The 19,946-nt window shown below is 53.3% G+C and overlaps 2 protein-coding genes across 3 annotated transcripts; one reads left to right on the top strand and one right to left on the bottom strand.

Moving 5' to 3' along the window:
- Positions 1 to 1,003: 1,003 nt before the first annotated feature.
- Positions 1,004 to 4,776, bottom strand: LOC135988745 (oocyte zinc finger protein XlCOF6-like). Of its 2 annotated transcripts, none has more exons than XM_065634912.1 (3): positions 4,704 to 4,776; positions 4,159 to 4,266; positions 1,004 to 3,977 (listed from the first exon to the last, which is right to left on the bottom strand). In XM_065634912.1, exons 1-3 carry the CDS (start codon positions 4,735 to 4,737, stop codon positions 1,993 to 1,995), a joined length of 2,127 nt encoding a protein of 708 aa, XP_065490984.1. In that variant the 5' UTR covers positions 4,738 to 4,776; the 3' UTR covers positions 1,004 to 1,992. The 2 variants fall into 2 exon arrangements, with proteins under 2 accessions (XP_065490984.1, XP_065490994.1); XM_065634922.1 differs by having other exon boundaries at positions 1,004 to 3,974.
- Positions 4,777 to 14,134: 9,358 nt separating this feature from the next.
- On the top strand, positions 14,135 to 17,613 carry LOC135995109 (proline-rich proteoglycan 2-like). Its single transcript, XM_065646202.1, has 4 exons — positions 14,135 to 14,938; positions 15,049 to 15,199; positions 16,832 to 16,848; positions 17,430 to 17,613. Exons 1-4 carry the CDS (start codon positions 14,135 to 14,137, stop codon positions 17,436 to 17,438), a joined length of 981 nt encoding a protein of 326 aa, XP_065502274.1. The 3' UTR covers positions 17,439 to 17,613.
- Positions 17,614 to 19,946: the final 2,333 nt, after the last annotated feature.

The raw sequence follows: 19,946 nt of genomic DNA, 5'->3' as shown, positions 1-19,946 counted from the left end.
TGAGTAGTGGTTGAGATCATTTTCAACAAAGAACGGCAGTCATGCGGAGTAAGTGTGTAGGAGTAGCTTAACGCTTCTAAAAATTCACAACAAATTAGGAAGTAACCCCATTTTCTTTAACTAATGTTCGCAATTCCTTTTCAATTTCATACGATACCTGTTGAAAGTCTAGAGGTTGCCGTTCACCGTAGATCACAGGGCATGCCGTAAACACTTTCCAGTCACCTGTTTTAAAAGCCTCTTCTCTACATTTATCCCACATGGTTAAATTAGTTTCAGTTGCAAAGTATCATCTAGGGGGAATAAATCAGGCTCTCACTCCAGGTCCATCGGGCCAGGATCAAGAGGGTTGCTGGGCGACTCCCACAAACCATCTTTTGTCAAAAGCGTTCACTGTAGCGTACACGTGAGACTTCGTTATCAGCCAGCCCTTTCTCCGCTACTGCATCCATGGTCAGTGCATTTTTGACGGATACATCTACAGGATCCCACTCCTTCCCTGCCGAGGGAGGAGCAGAAGGTTCACAGCCAGCCACTACTTGTGCAGCTACTCCCTTCTGAGCCACTTTTAAAGTACTCATAATTTTCCCCCGAGTAGATAAATGTTCACAAGCAGCACTATCTCCAGTCGCTGCCTGTTCGTATAATACTTGTCGGACTTTGTGGCATGCCTCCAACTGAAATGTACCACTCGTAGGAAAGTCTGGCACATAATCAGCAATCCATTCTAATAAAGTCACTAATCGTACTCCTGATATGTCCTGATTTTGCCTTCGTAACAAAGGTTGAAGGACATCTAGGCTTTGCCTTTGTTCTAGGGATATCTTCCCTCCCGTGGTTCCCAATTGCTCACCTTTCCTCGGTGATGGGTGCACTGCGATTCCTGTACCTGGTTCAAGGGGGCTTCGCTACCAAACAGCAGCTTCCTTTACAGTCGAACTGAAAGTCCCTGCTCAGGGCGCCGTTTGTAGCGAATGAGGCACGGACTCCCGGTAAGGTGCAATGAGAGGCATTTATTACAAACTCAGACTTGCGTTTATACTTGCTATGGTGCTTGCTCAAGCATTTGCTGATTTGTTTAGTTAGTCATTACATAAGCAATGTGTTTTGTGTTCCCACCAAAGTTACTGCCATAAATGCCTTTTTATCTATCACACACTATTCTTTTGTCCTTGGTGTTGTCATGTAGCATGTAGGCCCAGCACTTGTTCTCACGATCGTCAACTTCTGCAGTTTCTCACAAGCCAGATCTCAACATATTGCCACATCGGGGTGTTTCTCCCTTTTGTGTACATTGATGGTTTGTATCTGCTTTGATTTGCTCTAGTAGACACGAGTTCAGTGAACATAAGAGGAACTTTACAACACACCATTTATGATTTCAGCAAAATTACCTACTAATGCAAACCAGACAGTATACTAAAAAAATCCACAAGCTTATAATTCTAAGTAATTCTTTCTATTTAAAACATATTTCTAAAAGCTAAATGATAGACACAAAACTTCAGTTGGGCTCATCCAGTGATCTGTGTAAAACTCATGGGTTGAGATGAAGACAGTGTAGTAGAAGGGGAAAGGAATAATGACAATGATGATGATGTAAGAATATACAAAACAAGCAATGCACAACACAATCACTCACCACCCGCTGACCGATGCCCAGCCCGTCCCTGAGCCACGGTGCCCCTGGCCAACTCCCCCCAGTTTCTAAACTGAGCATGATGTCATAAGGAATAGCTTTTTGGCCACTTTGGGGCAGCTGTCCTGGCTGTGCCCCCTCCCAGCTGGCAGGGCATGAGAAGCTGAAAAATCCTGCTCAGCAACCACCAAAACATCCATGTATTAGCAGTATTGTTTTCATTCTCAATCCAAAACACAGCACTATGCCAGCTACTAGGAAGAAAATTTACTGTATCCCAAAGAAAACCAGGATATCCCCCACAGCCACCCCCACAGCAGCCCCTGGTGCCCACGGGCCCCTCAGCAGCAGATTCAGGGGGTGCTGGGCTGCGGAGGCGGCTGCAGGCTGGGGGTGCCGTGGGTGCGCTGGTGAGCCAGCATGAGCCTCTCCTTCCAAAACCGCTTGTCGCAGACACCGCACTGGAAGGGCTTGGCCTCTGCCTGCCCCCCTGCTGGGGAAAGGCTCCCTTTCTCCTGCCGGCCACCCACTGGCAAAACCCCCGAGCCACGGTGCAGCCACAAGTGTCTCTTCAGCTGCTTCTGCTGCCTGAAGCTCTTGCCACAGTCAGTGCAGGCGAAGGGCTTCTCCCCAGTGTGGATGCGCTGGTGGATGATGAGGGTCTTCTTCTCCCTGAAGCTCTTGCCACAGTCAGTGCAGGCGAAGGGCTTCTCCCCAGTGTGGATGCGCTGGTGCGTCAGCAGATTCTGCCTCTGGACAAAGCTCTTGCCACAGTCGGTGCAGGTGAAGGGCTTCTCCCCAGTGTGGATGCGCTGGTGGATGATGAGGGTCGCCTTATACCTGAAGCTCTTGCCACAGTCAGTGCAGGCAAAGGGCTTCTCCCCAGTGTGGGTGCGCTGGTGCGTCATGAGGCCCGACTTCTGGGTAAAGCTCTTGCCGCAATCAGAGCAGGTGAAGGGTTTCTCTCCACTGTGGATGCGCTGGTGGATGATGATGTAGTCTTTCTGCCTGAAGCTCTTGCCACAGTCGGTGCAGGTGAAGGGCTTGTCACTGGTGTGGATGCGCTGGTGAATGATGAGCTTGCTCTTCACCCTGAAGCTCTTGCCACAGTCGGTGCAGACAAAGGGTTTCTCCCCGGTGTGGATGCGCTGGTGGATGATGAGGGTCTCCTTTGCCCTGAAGCTCTTGCCACAGTCGGTGCAGGTAAAGGGCTTTTCCCCAGTGTGCATGCGCTGGTGGATGATGAGGGTCTCCTTTGCCCTGAAGCTCTTGCCACAGTCGGTGCAGGTAAAGGGCTTTTCCCCAGTGTGGATGCGCTGGTGGATGTTGAGGGTCTTCTTATCCCTGAAGCTCTTGCTACAGTTGGTGCATGTGAAGGGCTTCTCCCCATTGTGCATGCGCTGGTGGATGATGAGGTCCACCTTTGCCCTGAAGCTCTTGCCACAGTCGGTGCAGGTGAAGGGCTTGTCCCTGGTGTGGACGCGCTGGTGAATGATGAGCTGGCTCTTCACACTGAAGTTCTTGCCGCAGTCAGTGCAGACAAAGGGTTTCTCCCCGGTGTGGATGCGCTGGTGGATAATGAGGGTCTCCTTTTTCCTGAAGCTCTTGCCACAGCTGGTGCAGGCAAAGGGCTTCTCCCCAGTGTGGATGCGCTGGTGGATGACGAGGGTCGCCTTATCCCTGAAGCTCTTGCTACAGTCAGCGCAGGTGAAGGGCATCTCCCCAGTGTGGATGCGCTGGTGCTTCAGCAGGTTTGGCCTTAGCACAAACCGCTTGCCACAGTCAGTGCAGGCAAATGGCTTCTCGCCAGTGTGGATGCGCTGGTGATTCAGCAGGTACTGCCTCCGGACAAACCGCTTGCCACACTCAGTGCAGGTGAAAGCCTTCTCCCTGTGGATGCGCTGGTGGATAATGAGGCTCGACTTCTCTGTGAAGCTCTTGCTGCAGTCAACACAGGCAAAAGTCTTCTCACCGCTGTGCACACACTGGTGATTCAGCAAGCGGTGCTTGTAGATGTAGCTCTTGCCACAGTCAGTGCAGTGGAAGGGACGCTCACGCATGTGGCTCCGCACATGGACATCCAGCAACATCTGGTTCTTGAAGCTCTTGTTGCACTTCGGGCACCTGAGACGCCTCTTCTCTAATGGCTGGGGGTCTGGAAGGGAGGAGGGACGGGGGAGCCCCAACTGGAGCCCCTGGCTCCCGCCTGGCTGGCTGCAGGCCGAGCCTGCCTGGCAGCTCATGTCAGGGTTTGGGATCCCCGGGAGCAGTGCGGTGGGTCCTGGCAGCCCCTCAGGAACCCGCTCGGTCTCCGTCTGCGTCCCAGGGCTGACGGCTGCTGGGGAGGAGAGACTGGGGTCACTGCTGGAAACAGAATGGCAACATGGGAGCCCTTCCCTTGGGGAGCAGCATGGGCACCCTGCCAGCCTCGCACCCTCTCAGGCACATGGATCACCCCGGGCAAGGGGACAGTGCTCCTTTAACTGCCCACCCCGCCCCGTGAGAAACCTGGTACTTACCTGGCACAGGGGTCTGGTGCCTCTGGCACTCCCCGGGGGGCTCTGGCACACACGGTGTCTCTTCCTGCTCTATCTTGCAGATGATCTCTGGCTTGACCTTGGCCCAGCCTGTCCAGGGCACAGACAGAAGCCCCCTCTCCCGCACTGCCGGGACAGCAGCACCGGCCCCCGCACCCACAGCCCCAGCATCCCCCCCACCCCGCTCCTCTCTCCTGCCCCTGCCAGGCTGCGGCTTCAGCCCCCCCGTCCCTGCACCTGCAGCCCCTCTCGCCTCGCCCTCGTCACCTTGGCCACTCTTCTGTAGACAGGATGCCTGGGAACAGCTCAAAGCTGCCCCAGGGAGGTTTAGACCCATCCCATCCCACCCCATCTTCTCTTCCAGGACCGCTCTCCACAGGAGGCTGCCTGGCAGGGTCAAACCTGCAATCACCACCACTCAGGCAGCAATGGAGAGAGCTGCATTTTCCTGTTCAAGGGCTCCAGCTCAGTTAAAGAGGTGAATTCTGGCTTGACCCCAGCCCAACATCACCAGAAAGAGTCCTCACCCAGCGAGGCGACCATCTGGTAGTTCTCCAGCATCACCTCCTGGTAGAGCTGCCGCTGCCAGCCCGACAGCTTTGCCCATTCCTCAGGGGAGAAGTAGAGGGCCACGTCCTCAAACGTCACTGACATCTGCAGCAAGAAGCATGCTCGTCTCAGCACGTCACACTGTATGTTTGCTAAACACTTCTGCTGAAATTCTGCTGCTGCCGGGCAGGGACCCACTGGCACCAGGGCTCTGGCATCCCGAGGGCAGCACTGGGGGATCTCAGAGCATCTTTGTCAGGGAAGGGCGAGGGCAGAAGGGAGGCGGTGGCACAGCCGGGTGGCACAGCAAAGTCACCAGGGCACTTGGGACTTGCTCAGACTTGCCGCCCTGTGTGGCGGGACACCCCACCAGCTGTGCTGGGAGAGGGGCAAAGATTAGAGGCCTAAAGGCAGGTTTGCTCTGCTTGTGCTAGATTAGGGACCTATGCCAGAGCAGCTGAGGTGGTGCCCTGTCTCCCCATCGCACCACAAACCACATCGCCCTCTGGGGCTGGGCACAGCACCGTGACACAAGGTCTGGCCCAGCCCGTGGTGCAGTTCAGCAGACAGGAATGGGAGCACCCTGCACCGCACTGGGTCTCAAAGCACGTCTCTCCCACAACACTCTGCACCAACCGGACCGACAGCCTGGCTGGTCCCACGGGTGTTTTGCTGTTGCTGCACCACAGCACCAACCACGGCAATCCCAGCCCGCGGTGTCCCCAGAGCCGGGGCCGTGCCTGACCCCACCTTGCCGCAGCAGCCTGGAGCCCGGCGCGTCGCTGCTCTCGGTGGGAGATGGAGCCCGTGCAGGTATTGATCCGGGAAGAGGGAGGCGGGATGCTCCGGATTCCACCGGAGATGCCTGTCCTGTCACGAGCACAGCCAGGAGAGATGGTCCCTGCCAAGCACAACGTTTTCATGAAGAAATCAGTGGCACATGTTCACTCCACTGCCCACAGCTGCCTTCCCTGCACCCCGAGCCTTCACAGCTACTGGGAAAAGGACCCACCCAAACAGCATCGCCAACTGACCCACTTGGCTCCCGCCAAAGGCGAGAAAGAGCCACGAAAAAGAAAGGGTTTGGAGGCCCCCGAGTGGCCGAACCTTCCTGCACTGCCCCCCAGCGGCAGCAGGCAGATGTGCAGGGGTGTCCCGGGGCTCTGAGCAGCCGGCCCGGCCCCAGCCCAGCCCTTCCCAGCGCCGGTGCCGCCAGGGCCGGATCCAGGGGGGCCCGGGCGGGTGGGCCACGGAGCAGCGTGTCCGCGTTGCACGGGGGCCACGGGGCGAGGCGGGGAAAGGCCGGAGCGCCGGGGGGAGCCGGGCCCTAAGGGGAGTCCGGGGGGGGCCGGCAGGGCTGGGGGGCGGCCGGCGGAGGGGAGAGCACGGGAGAGGCCGTCGGGGCCGGGGTCCCCTCCCGGGGCCGCCCGGCGGGGGATGCCCGCGGCCGGGGAGCGCCGGGACCCCGCGGGGGGGCAGCGCCCATCCCCGTGCCGCGGGCCCGCCGCCCGCCGCCCCTACCTGCGCCGGGGCCGCGCCGCCAGCCCGGCACGGACAAAGGCGGCGCCGGGAGCCGCCGGCAGCGTCAGCCCGGGAGGGCCGCCCGCCGCCGCTGCAGCACGGGAGCTGGAGTCCTGCCGCTCCGCCCCGCCCCGCCCCGCTCCGCTCGGCTCGGGGGGGCGGGCACCGGGGAGCACCGCTGTGGCCTGGTGGCCCCTGGCCCTGCCCCGCAGCCCTGGCCCCGCGGGGCCCCTGGCAGGGAGTCCCGGCACCGGGGGCACCGGCACACGGCGGGACGCGCGGGGGGTCGGGCAGGGTTGCTCTTGGCAAACATTCCTTCGCCTTTTCTAGTCGGCCGTGTCCCATCTCCCCCTCGGAGGTCAGAGTCATCACTGTGTGTCCCATCAGCGTGAAAGCCACAACCCCGGTGGCAGCACCAGCCAGGCGGCCAAGTGTTGATTCACATAATGTGTCTGCTCCTGCCTGCACCCTTTCCTCTGACTGGGAAAAACAGGAAAACATAACTTGAGCACCCATCCCTTTGAACTGCACCCCTAGAGTTTTGCAGCCTTGCTTGATTCTGCCCAGGTTCCACCTGGCCATGACATTTGTGCCCACATGAAAAAGCAACAGTGCATAATGGCCCAAGTTCCTAACAAGTTGTGGCATCCCAGACCTCATCACCTGGAAGGCAGAAAACGTCACATAATTCCCTGTTGGACCGACAAACAGGTGTCTCGGTGCCCCTCAGCAGAGGGGCCCCATGAAAAGCCATCATCATTTCCTTTTGTGATTTCTAGCGTGTACTGCCGGTGCAGTTCATCCACCAGATAAAAATGAAAACATAGATTGATGATTCAGAGACAAAGCTGGAGAGCAGCGGATTTCAAGCAATATACAGTTTACAGTGCTTTGAGAAAACAACTACAATTGAAAGAAATGCAAAGTCTCCTGACAAGCCTACTAAAAACCAGAGAATGCAAGACAGTATAGGAGATTATAAATCTAATGACTAAAAGTATACAATATATTACACTAATTAAGACCTCTACGTTTGTCCCAGGTATCTATATAGTTGTATAAAAACAAGTCTCACCAAAGAATCACAGTCTTTGCTATTTAGGCCCTCACTACCTATGGGATTTATAAAATGGAATGCAAACTTCTCCCTCTGAATTCGTAAGTAACCTCAAAGGATGCAAACAATCCTGTTTGCTACTCTGTAAGACTGGAACCTCATTTTCATCAGGGTTGTGGGTACTATCGTGACAGTCACAGAAATAACTGCAGTTGAATATGGAGATACTTGACGCCGTCACAAACTAACCGGCCAGGTAAGACTGCAGAGGGAGTGCAATGGCATTTGCCAAGACCCTGCTACAGCTTTCCCAGTGGCACCGTGCTGCCAGCCGAGCAGCTCCCAGCCTTCCAGCCTTCTGCTAGAAATGGGCAATGTTTTGCAGCCCTGTCAATGCAAGTTCTGAAAAAGTGCTGCCTGCAAGATAGGCAGTTTTTACTCTATGACATGCATTTCTTGTCTAATCCTGTGAAGAACTGGTTCCCAAGAAGGACACTTACAATAAAAACATAAACAAATCACAACCCCCCTCCCTGTTTTGCTGCTTTAGCAGCGAGCCGTGAGGTTTTTTCTTCTCGCTGCAGTTTAGATACAGGCAAGGCCATGCAGGTGATGTGATGGCTAGTACCAAACTGGGGGGAGCTGTTGACACTCTGGAGGATGCAGAGAAAGATCTGGGGGTTCTGGTCAACAGCAAGTTGAACATGAGCCAACAGTGTCCCTGGCAGCCAGTGTCACGGCCCCAAGCCTGACGGTGTTTAAGAAGAGACTGGACAACGTCCTCAGACACATGGTGTGACCTGTGTGGTTGTCATATACAGGAACAGGAGGTTGACTCGATGATCCTTGTGGGTCCCTTCCCACTCAGGACATTCTGTGGTTCTAAGTGGGAGCTGCTGGGCCCTGGCAGCCTCCTCTATTGCAATGAGCTGGCCAAGTTTAACTTGCAGCCTAACACAGGCCTGAAGTTTATGTTCATGACACAGCGAATTAACTAATTAACACTTAACTAATTAATACTTAGAGAACTAACACTTAAGGAGCTAACACTTAGAGAGCAAACCCTTAACCCACAACACTTAGATCCCTTAACCCACATTACAATTGCCTATCTTTGCTTGGCTTTGTGTAACTTCTTGTAAGAGAAACAAAAGTTCACTGATGACTTTACAGGCATTGCAGAGAGACAAAATCTTGGGTGCATCCTTGGCGCATCCTTGGGTGAATTAGATAACTGAAACTTGGGCACAGCACAGGAGATACGCCAGTTCTAACCAACTCAGCAGTCTGAGTCCCAGCCAACTCAGCACACCAGGCCAGAGGTGAACGTGTACAGAGAAGACGACCCCAGTTCACGGTCACTGCGCAGGCGCAACCAGGAGGGGCCAAAGGTGGAGACTGTGGAAATAATTTCCCGGAACTCATTGTAATAAGAACCGCCTTCTCGGGGACAGGTTATCGATATGTATAGGCGTTCCTAGAACTTTCATGAATATGTAACACTGTACAGCATTTAACTAAGCTCACAGCTACTGAAAATTTGCACACGTTTTAGGTGGAAATTATTCCTCCGTGTGTCCAGTGCTGTAAATACATACCTTCTTTACAATCTCAAGGATTGTAAGGTCATTTCTGTGCCTCATTCAACTTGTACAGCACAGGCCTTGGCTTTTGATGTCTCTTTTCATTGTTTTTTGGGGGTTTTTTTGGTTGGTTTTTTTGGTTTGGTTGTTGTTTTTTTTTTTTTTTCAATTTCATTCCTTCTATTATGCATATGCAATTAATTGAGAAATAGTCATTCCCACAGTCCCATCCACTCTCCACAACCTCTCAAGGGTGTCAACAAGCAACACATTAAACATCAACCCACTATCTTCACCCCCTTATCCAAATCAGTCCACACTCTGGCTGCCCTCCAATACAACCTCTCCCAATTTCACACCCCTCACAGCATTTAGTTTTCCTTTTCATATTTCCAACTAGTACGTAAGTTCCAAGCAAAGCAGAGATTAACAGCTTACATTCTTTTACGATCTCAAATTATTATGTAAAAAGTAGAACAAGCTAACATACAGTACTGGACTTCACCTCATTTTTCCAAACTTCTGCAGAGCAACACCAACTGCAATACAGAACCCAAAATCCCATATTCAGGCCACTTCTCCCCTCAAATTTACTCTAATGTGTAAGGATGCATCCTTAGGGGGAGCAAGATGGTACTTTAGTATAGGAACCAGTTCCCATTTTGTAATTATCTCCCAAAATGAATTTCTTTTTGTACCAAATATTAATATGCATACTAAAATACTGATCTCAGATAAGCAAACCAAACACCAAGTTCAAATATGCAAACGGATCACAATTACACTTGTTCAAGACAACATCTCAAGTTTAGCACTGCACCTCTTTTTTTTGTCTCTTCTAGTTCTTCACAGGAGTATATAGCTCCCCTGTTAGCATGTGAGCAGCCACTGCAGCTTGTGCCGGTGAGAAGCTGTTGTTTAAGAGCAGATTGTAAGTAATTTGCTTGGGTTCTTTCTTGTTCTAACTGTCACTTTAAATCCTCTACTTGTCCCTGCAAGGACTGAACAAGGGCTTGCAAGGACTGTATAGTTCGAGGTTGAGCACTGCGTTGTCACTCCCTGGCTTCTACAGCTGCCACCAGATTGGCACCCAACACGGCATATATGATGGCTTTCCCTTTTCCAGACTGGAGTCTAGCATTTCTATGCAGGATGCTAATTCAGTCAGTAACACTTAGCAAGTTATGCCAATCATCTTGTGCCCAATTTATACCGGGTGCTGATGGTCGTGCTTTACATTTGTCTAAAAAGTTATAGAGCCCATCCCTGCCTGCAGGGATGGTATCACTGTCACGCATATTTAATTCTGGGAAATCTCTCTTCACAGGGTCTTTGAGCATTATTGCTTTAAAAGAATAAATTCGGCAGAGGCTAAACCCTCTCATGTTCCAGCTTGACCTCAGTATAATACTGGGGGCTGGGAGGGGCTGGGCTTGGCCTCTGAGTGATGCCCAATTGCGCTCAATGGCAAATTACATCTCTTGAAAAGAGAGATGCAGCCCCTCAGCCAAGGGCACACACTTTCCCCATTAGGGTCCCTTTGGAGCATACAGGGATTGTTCAACAAGCAGGTTTTGACAAGCGAAGTGGGGGTGGAGGGTCAGAGGTCGTCTCAGGGAGGCAGCACATAAGTATAAATTTTACACAAAGGTCCACCCCTTCCCTCCTGAGAAGTACACACTTAAAACAGATGACACTCTCACTTCCAGGTGATCCTGCCCATGACGCCAGAAATGTTGGGGTCTGGTCCAGGAAGCCGCGAGCCAGAGAGATTCGTTTATATCAGCCGGAGTGAGATTGAGACACAAACGAGGTCAGATGCTGCTTAACCAGGGAACTTTATTGAGCACTTATGAAGAAGACAGTGATAGGGCAGAGAGAAAAAGACAGGAAAGGAGGAAACTTAGCAGGCGGTCGGAACAGTTTTGCAAGAGAAAGTTTGCCACCATGGATCCAGGATCCAGTCGGCTTCAGTAGGCGGGGCAGTGCGTCTCAGGAAGGCAGCTTGTTTGTCACTCACAAGGTGACTGTCCCTCATGTCCCTGAGAGGTACACACATGAGGATGGTCAGTGGCTGGGGTCTCTGCGTCGTGAGCTCGTGCTGCGTGGTCATACAGTCTTTTATAAGGCATTTGGGGTATATTCTGGGATGTAGTTTCCCCTGGCAATGACACATACTGCTCGGTAAGCACCTTTGCACACACTCTCAGTGCCAGCACGCTGGTCCCGTGTAGCACTGCATGTGCCTCGGCAGGTGAAGGTGATTGCTTGTAACCAGGCAAGTCCCCTATTGCCTGTAGCTGGGCAGTTTCCAGGGGATCATAGCAAGGCAGGTCTTCAAGGAGTGACGTCACTGTTCAGAGACAGGAGCAAACTCACTTTGAGACATTTAACTTAAAATATGGTCCCTGAAAACTAGTCAGCATCCAGTCTGTCACTTGAAAACACACCAGGTCTCCAGCACCCTCCTGTCTCATTGTCGCTTAGTGGCACATCAGCTTCTGTTCCAACAAGAGGTCGCACCTCCCGATGCTTGGGATCCACACCCACGATCAGCTTCTGGCTTTGGGCAACACGGGGGAGCTTCCCCAGTTGTGCTAACACAATCTCTTGTTCTAAAAAATATGTCCATTCTCTCCCTCCCCGTATCTCCGCTTTCAAACAATCTATTTCTAGTTGTCGCATCTCTCCAACTGTTTATAATATTTGCGCCGCTCTCGTACCTGCTTTAAGCTGGCGAACAGGATGACACAGAGAACAGCACGAAGAACAGCACACGTGGCTACGGCCACTCAGTGACTGAACCACCTCTCTTCTGTGCCCCAATTTTGGACAGAATGGTGTGGAAAGATCACAGCTGTACCTCTGGAATAATTTCTCCATTTTTGGTATCCCACCAAATACACCCATTTAAATATGTCACAGAGGCACCCCAAAATGACTTCAAGCAAATAAGAAGCTTAAATCAACTTTATTTTGCAACAGGAACAAAATGACAGAAACCAAGGCAAGTGAGGGGGGGAAGTAATGCAAGATCAATCAGCACTCTGAGAACATTTAACAAACTGCAGGTTTGATGTACCACTTGAGGATATTATCACCACACAACCACACAAGAATAATGATCCCCAGCCCACATGCCCTCTTTCAAAGAGAAGCCTCTCTCCCCCAAGGGCACCCTGGAGAAATCATCACTTGCCCGGTGGGGGCAAGGGCTCACTCCAGGGTATATCCAGGAGAAATAATTGCTCACCAAGGGGAAGGTGAGGGCTCTCAATCCCAGGAAGTCTCCTTAGATGGGGTTCACTTCCAGACAGTTTAACCCCTTCTTGCCATTGGGCCTCCTTGCCCCCCATGCCAGATCATTCCCCAGTCTCACATCACTGCTGCTGAGCAGTTAGAATTAGGACTTCCCGTTCACGGGTCTCACACTATCCAACAGTATTTGCCTCAACATTGCCATCAGGGACTTGGAGAACAGATGCCCTGAGAGAAAGAACTGTGCAAGGACTCTCCGACCTGGGACTACAGGTAACGATATCTGCTGTCCAGAAGATGGATTTCACCTGCTCCCTCAGCCAAACTTGCCCCCACCTCCTCCCTGTTACTAAGGCCAACGAAGAGGAGCTTGCGCAGAGGCTCGCAGAGGGTCTTGAGGTCACCCAGCAGACAAGTAAGAGACCCCTGAACACAAGGCGACGCAGGCGCAGACAAGTTCTGCCAAGCGAAGCGGGGACTTGTGCAGTTAAGTCTGGATTGCGAAACAAAGTCGGAGATTGGCCTCAATCCATGGGAGAAAGGGAGAGGTAAAGAAGCATAAAAGATGGTTCCTGACTGAACGTCGTTGAGATCTCCCCACCAAAGGACCACGGATCATGACGGAGAACCGGCAGGACGCTGCTTCAGGACCTGGTACCACAGGGACACCTTTGGACCTGTGGTGGCAGCTATTATCCCCTTCCCCCCTTTTTCTTTCCATTTCTCCACTTTCTCTATCGCGTGCCACTTTATGGGCAAATTAATAAGGTTAACACTGTTTGATTGAATTATAACCCCTTGACATTTTGGTCGCCTTAATTTTGCGCTTCGAGATCAACGTAAATGAACCATCACGAGTCTATCACTGAATGGCCCGTGACAGGGCCTTGAAGACCAGTATCAGAGATAAAGAGGAAGCATTGTCAGCAGAGACTGCAAACCATCTGGATAAGAACAGTAAAAAAGCTGGATGGAGGACTGAGAGAGTCCAATAAGAAAAAAAGAAGCCCTGGGTGGCCTGGAGAACGAGGACAACCTCCAGGACAAGCTGCCCTGTGGCCATGACGGGTGGGCAGCTCCAAATCTGCAGAGCTTTGTGTCCTGTCCCCTCCATTCCTGGTGACTTGCTCTTCCTCTGTCCCTGCCAGCAGCTCCAGTGGGGAAGAGACCCCTTTGCGCCCCGGCCCCTCCGGCGGGACCCGCCGGCAGCACCCCCTCCTCGGCCGGCGGGCAGGGCTGCCCAGCGCGGACAGGGGCAGGGCAGGGGCTGAGGGGCTGCGGCAGGACCTGGGGGTCTCCCCCACACTCACCACATCTCCAGGGTCAAAGTGGGTTTCTCCACTCCTCCCGCTGCTTGGGGAAGCTACCGAGGGAGCTGATGGAGTGACGGCCGGCAGCCCCCGGCACAGCCCCGGCTGGTCAGTGCCATCTTGGGAGAGCGGTGGGTGCTTGTCCTGTCCACCCACGAGCAGAACTCTGCTGCGTTCTCCTCCCTCCTGCAGAACAAATGGGAATGGATATGGTGTATTAACAGCCGAAGTCACCTCTGAGCAACCTCTGCAGGGAGGAACTGCAGTGGCAGGACACGCTAGAAGTCAAAAAGGAAATGATGATGGCTTGTCACAGGAGACTCTCTGCTGAGGGGCACCGAGGCACCTGTTTGTCAGCCCAACCGAGAACTATTTGATGTTTTCTGCCTTCCAGGTGATGAGGTCTGGGATGCCACAACTTGTTAGGAACTTGGGCCATTATGCACTGTTGCTGTTTCATGTGGGCACAAATGTCATGGCCAGGTGGAACCTGGGCAGAACCAAGCAAGGCTGCAAAACTCTAGGAGTGCAGTTCAAAGTGCTCGAATTATCTTTTCTGTTTTTCCCAGTCAGAGGAAAGGGTGCAGGCAGGAGCAGACACATTATGTGAATCAACACTTGGCCGCCTGGCTGGTGCTGCCACTGGGGTTGTGGCTTTCACGCTGATGGGACACACAGTGATGACTCTGACCTCCGAGAGGGAGATGGGACACGGCCGACTAGAAAAGGCGAAGGAATGTTTGCCAACAGCAACCCTGCCCGACCCCCCGCGCGTCCCGCCGTGTGCCGGTGCCCCCGGTGCCGGGACTCCCTGCCAGGGGCCCCGCGGGGCCAGGGCTGCGGGGCAGGGCCAGGGGCCACCAGGCCACAGCGGTGCTCCCCGGTGCCCGCCCCCCCGAGCCGAGCGGAGCGGGGCGGGGCGGGGCGGAGCGGCAGGACTCCAGCTCCCGTGCTGCAGCGGCGGCGGGCGGCCCTCCCGGGCTGACGCTGCCGGCGGCTCCCGGCGCCGCCTTTGTCCGTGCCGGGCTGGCGGCGCGGCCCCGGCGCAGGTAGGGGCGGCGGGCGGCGGGCCCGCGGCACGGGGATGGGCGCTGCCCCCCCGCGGGGTCCCGGCGCTCCCCGGCCGCGGGCATCCCCCGCCGGGCGGCCCCGGGAGGGGACCCCGGCCCCGACGGCCTCTCCCGTGCTCTCCCCTCCGCCGGCCGCCCCCCAGCCCTGCCGGCCCCCCCCGGACTCCCCTTAGGGCCCGGCTCCCCCCGGCGCTCCGGCCTTTCCCCGCCTCGCCCCGTGGCCCCCGTGCAACGCGGACACGCTGCTCCGTGGCCCACCCGCCCGGGCCCCCCTGGATCCGGCCCTGGCGGCACCGGCTACCCCCTTGTGGGACAGGGGAGCAAGATCTGGGTAGTCGGCAGCTTCCAAAACTCTTCGTGGCTGTTTCTCGGCTTTGCCCCGAGCCTGACCAGTCGGTGGGCGCTGCTCTTTGGGTGGGTCCTTTTCCCAGTAGCTGTGCAGGCTCGGGGTGCAGGGAAGGCAGCTGTGGGCAGGTGAGTGAACATGTGCCCCTGATTTCTTAAGGAAAATGTTGTGCTTGCAGGGACCATCTGTCCTCACTGTGCTGGTGACGGGCCAGGCATCTCCTGTGGAATCCGGAGCATCCCGCCTCCCTCTTCCCGGATCAATACCTGCACGGGCTCCATCTCCCGCCGAGAGCAGCGACGCGCCGGGCTCCAGGCTGCTGCGGCAAGGTGGGGTCAGGCACGGCCCCGGCTCTGGGGACACCACGTGCTGGGATTGCTGTGGTTGGTGCTGTGGTGCAGCAACAGCAAAACACCTGCGGGACCAGCATAAGACAAGGGGTAATGGGTTCAAGCTGGAACACAAGAGGTTCCACTTAAATTTGAGAAGAAACTTCTTCTCAGTGAGGGTGACAGAACACTGGAACAGGCTGCCCAGGGGGGTTGTGGATTCTCCTTCTCTGGAGACATTCAAAACCCGCCTGGACGCCTTCCTGTGTAACCTCACGTAGGTGTTCCTGCTCCGGCAGGGGGATTGGACTAGATGATCTTTCGAGGTCCCTTCCAATCCCTAACATTCTGTGATTCTGTGATTGTAACCTAGGAGTCTGCCAGAGCCTGGCAGCTCCCACTTGGTACCAGTGATTAGGCCACCTGTGTGGCCTTGGCTGTATTTAAACTGCAGCAAGAAGAGAAAGGAAAAAAAAAAAAAAAGGAAAAACCTGGCTGCCTGCTGCTAAAACAGTGAAAGCGGGGGAAGAGGGTGCAGATCTGCTTGCTGCAAGCAAGAAATCTCCAAGGAAATTTTGGATGCTGTATTTCTGCTAGTACGGGCAGCTGAAGTATCTGGTAAAGCCAACACTACACTGATAGCACTGAGACATACCTGAAACAGGATTTCCAATAAACATAGACATGGACATATCCGATAAATACAAAAGCCAAAATGGGCTTAGCGACTCTGATGTACAAGTTTATGACAACCCTACAGGCTGACTGTATTCGATTACACTTGCAGATTTTTGACAACCTGTGGCTATTGTAGGGCAATATGATGAGAAAGCAAACAGACTGATATATTTGGAATGGAATATTTTTCCCAGTTCTTTCCATAAAACTATTACTCAGCTTCTAGAATTGATGGTTACTCTGATCAAAAAAGGCAGAGAGCATATTCAGGTCTTAATAGGCAATGAGCCATGTGTCATCTATGTACCATTTGTGAAATCTGATTTTTATTTTTTTATTCACGATCTATGTCCTTGCAAACTGTGCTATCTGATTTTCTTAACAGCACAGCTTTTGGCATGCCTAAATGTAAATCGCTGCAGAATCTGCATGTCTGTGACATCAGGCCACAGACCGTACTTGTATTTGGTCCGATCCCACATGCTCGCACAGTTTTTGTTGATGGATGGCAGCTGCAGGCGCCCCCCTCACTCCAGTTAACACCTTCTTTGCCTATTTGGCTATTATCTCCTACAATAATGCAGTAAGTGTTTCTTTTGTGATGTCTTGACATGATTCCAGCTGTAGAGGGAGAGCATGTATATTGGGCTTACATCGTGGATCCACCTCTTTTCAGACCTCTAACATGATGGGATCCTGAAGTTCCTCTCTCCAACAATGACACACACTGGGTAGGTGGTGCACAGATACCACCAGCAGGTCAGGTGCTGGAAAACAGGGATTGGAATAAATTAAATTAAACACAACAGTATTTTGTTGAGACCCCTCCTGTATGTGTTTCTAACACACCAATTAACAATTGTCTAACGATGTCAGAGAAGTTTCACCTGTTTTATCAACAGCAAGAGAAGGGAGGGGTTGTTCAGGGCAATTTCACTTTTATTTCCATTCCAGGTCTTGAACACCAAGATGTAAGTCACAATTCTGCTTTGAAACCTCCTGCTGACATTCCAACATGCAAGGTTTCTAAAATGACCACAGGAGATGTTTTGAGTTTGTACCGGGCCCCCTGTAAATTAGAGGCACCAGCATATCAGAATGGGACAGATTTACATTATCGGGACTGAGGACCCAGAGGACGTTTGATTTCAAATTCATCTAAGCCTGTTAATTTTTCACAAGTAAGCAATGAGACAGTAAAGTGGTCAGGACGTGGGTTGTCAGGACTGGTTTTGCAGGTACAAGTAAACGATAGCCTTAGTCCAGTTAATTTGAAAACCCGGTGATTAGCCTTGCCTTTTTTTATGAGGCACGTGGCTCATGGAAATTAGAAGAAAAGCCAAATCAGTACACATTAAATCTCACTCACTAGCATAGTGATACAGTTACGATTTCTACTTCACATCCTTATGTGCTGGCGGCTGCTGCCAACGTGCAGGTACCAATGAAGGATTATATCTATGTGGTAAATTTGACTAACCCTGGCTATGCCAATTGTCATCACCTTTATGGTCATTACCCTCACTGTGTTCTCGCTGGTGGCTCTGTACAGAATGTGTGAGAAGAAAACTCCAGAGAGACAAGAGAACGGCACCGAACAGGCCCGGGCAGATAAAGAAGGTGTCAAACTTGTTTCTGTAAAGACAACTTTGCTGAGACTGGAGAGCACTCACCGCAGGGCAGGAATAGAACTCGACAACTCTTCACACCTCTGCAATAAATATTTGTGAAGCAACCCTGTTGTGGATGGGAGACCAAAAACTGAGGGCTGACTTCTTTGAGAAGCTCTTGCTCAAGCATGTGCTTCTCCCCAGTGTGGATGCGCTGGTGGATGAGGAGGGTCAACTTCCTTGTGAAGCCCTTGCCACAGCCGGTGCAGGCAAAGGGCTTCTCCCCAGTGTGAATGCGCTGGTGCATCAGCAGGATTGGCCCGTGGGTGAAACTCTTGCCGCAGTCAGTGCAGGAGCAGGGCTTCTCACAGCTGTGCACCTGCCGCTGATTCAGCAGGTTCTCTTTGTAGATGAAGCTCTTGCCGCAGTCAGTGCAGTGGAAGGGACGCTCACACATGAACATCCAGCGCCGTCTGGTTCTTGAAGCTCTTCTCACACTCAGGGCACCAGGGAGGGCTCTTCTTTAATGGGTGAGGGTCTGGGAGGGAGGGGAGGTGGAGATGCCCCAGCTGGGCCCCCTGGCTCCCACCTGGCTGGCTGCAGGCCGAGCCCCCATGATGCCTCCCGCCCGGGTTTGGCATCCCCGGGAGCAGGGCGGCGAGGCCTGGCAGCACCTCTGGGACCTGCTCGGTCTCCCTCTGTGTCCCGGGGCTGACGGCCGCTGGGGAGGAGAGACTGGGGTCACCGCCAGGGACAGGGTGGGGACGTGGGACCTCTCCCCATGGGGAGCGGCACAGGAAGCCCACCAGCCCCGCACCCTTCCAGGTTCGTTGATCCCCTGGGGCAAGGGGACAGTGCACCTTGAGCACTCCACCCCCTCACCAGAGTCCCAATACCCACCTGGCACAGGGCTCTGGTGCCTCTGCCGCTCCCCAGGGGGCTCTGGCACACACGGTGTCTCTTCTCGCTCCATCTTGCAGATGATCTCTGGCTTGTCGGTGGCCCAGCCTGTCCGGGGCACAGACAGAAGCCCCCTCTCCCGCACTGCCGGGACAGCAGCACCGGCCCCCGCACCCACAGCCCCAGCATCCCCCCCACCCCGCTCCTCTCTCCTGCCCCTGCCAGGCTGCGGCTTCAGCCCCCCCGTCCCTGCACCTGCAGCCCCTCTCGCCTCGCCCGCGTCACCTCGGCCACTCTCCTGCAGACGGGACCCCTGGGAACAGCTCAAAGCTGCACCAGGGAGGTTTAGACTGGACGTGAGGAAGCATTTCAGTACCGAGAGGGTGGTCAAACCCTGGAACAGGCTGCCTGGAGAGGAGGTCGATGCCCCAAGCCTGTTCCTGTTTGAGAGACGTTTTGACAACACCTGTAACAACACGCTGCCACTTGTGGTCAGCCCCGAAGTGTCGCACTGTTGGCCTAGATGGGCATTTAGGTCCCTTCACACTGAAAGGGGCTGTTCTGCCCCATCTCATCCCATCCCGCCCCATCCCCTCTCCCAGGACCGCTCTCCACAGGAGGCTGCCTGGCAGGGTCAAACCTGCAATTGCAACCGCTCAGGCAGCAATGGAGACAGCTGGATTTTCCTGTTCAAGGGCTCCAGCTCAGATAAAGAGGTGAATTCTGCTCAACTCCAGCCCAACATCACCAGAGAGAGTCCTCACCCAGCGAGGCGACCGTCTGGTAGTTCTCCAGCATCACCTCCTGCAGTGAATGAGGCATGGACTCTCTTTTTTAGGTGCAAAGAGAGACATTTATTACAAATTCAGGCTTGCATTTGTAGTTGCTATGATGCTTGCTCAAGCATTTGCTGATTTGCTAAATTAGTCATTACATAAGCGATATATTTTGTGTTCCCACCAGTAATTTCCCAATTGCTTTCATTGCTCATTTTGCTATTACACTATATATCTCTCTGGGATATGCAACTTGATTCTCCGGCAAAGCATGGGCACATTCCCCAGCTAGATGACTGTAACCAGTTCCTCTTTGCCAATATGCGTTATCAATAGCCTCTGTAGTACAGTTCTCCCGAAAATCAGATAGCCGTGCAGTATATTGAGTAGTGGTTGAGATCATTTTCAACAAAGAACGGCAGTCATGTGGAGTAAGTGTGTACGAGGAGCTTAACGCTTCTAAAAATTCACAACAAATTAGGAAGTAACCCCATTTTCTTTAACTAATGTTCGCAATTCCTTTTCAATTTCATACGATACCTGTTGAAAGTCTAGAGGTTGCCGTTCACCGTAGATCACAGGGCATGCCGTAAACACTTTCCAGTCACCTGTTTTAAAAGCCTCTTCTCTACATTTATCCCACATGGTTAAATTAGTTTCAGTTACAAAGTATCATCTAGGGGGAATAAATCAGGCTCTCACTCCAGGTCCATCGGGCCAGGATCAAGAGGGTTGTTGGGCGACTCCCACAAACCATCTTTTGTCAAAAGCGTTCACTGTAGC

Source organism: Caloenas nicobarica, chromosome 1 (genome assembly GCF_036013445.1).
Source record: "Caloenas nicobarica isolate bCalNic1 chromosome 1, bCalNic1.hap1, whole genome shotgun sequence".
In the NCBI taxonomy this organism is placed as follows: Eukaryota; Metazoa; Chordata; class Aves; order Columbiformes; family Columbidae; genus Caloenas; species Caloenas nicobarica.
Note: the sequence above shows the minus strand (reverse complement) of the source record. Positions and strands in the feature narration are given on the sequence as shown.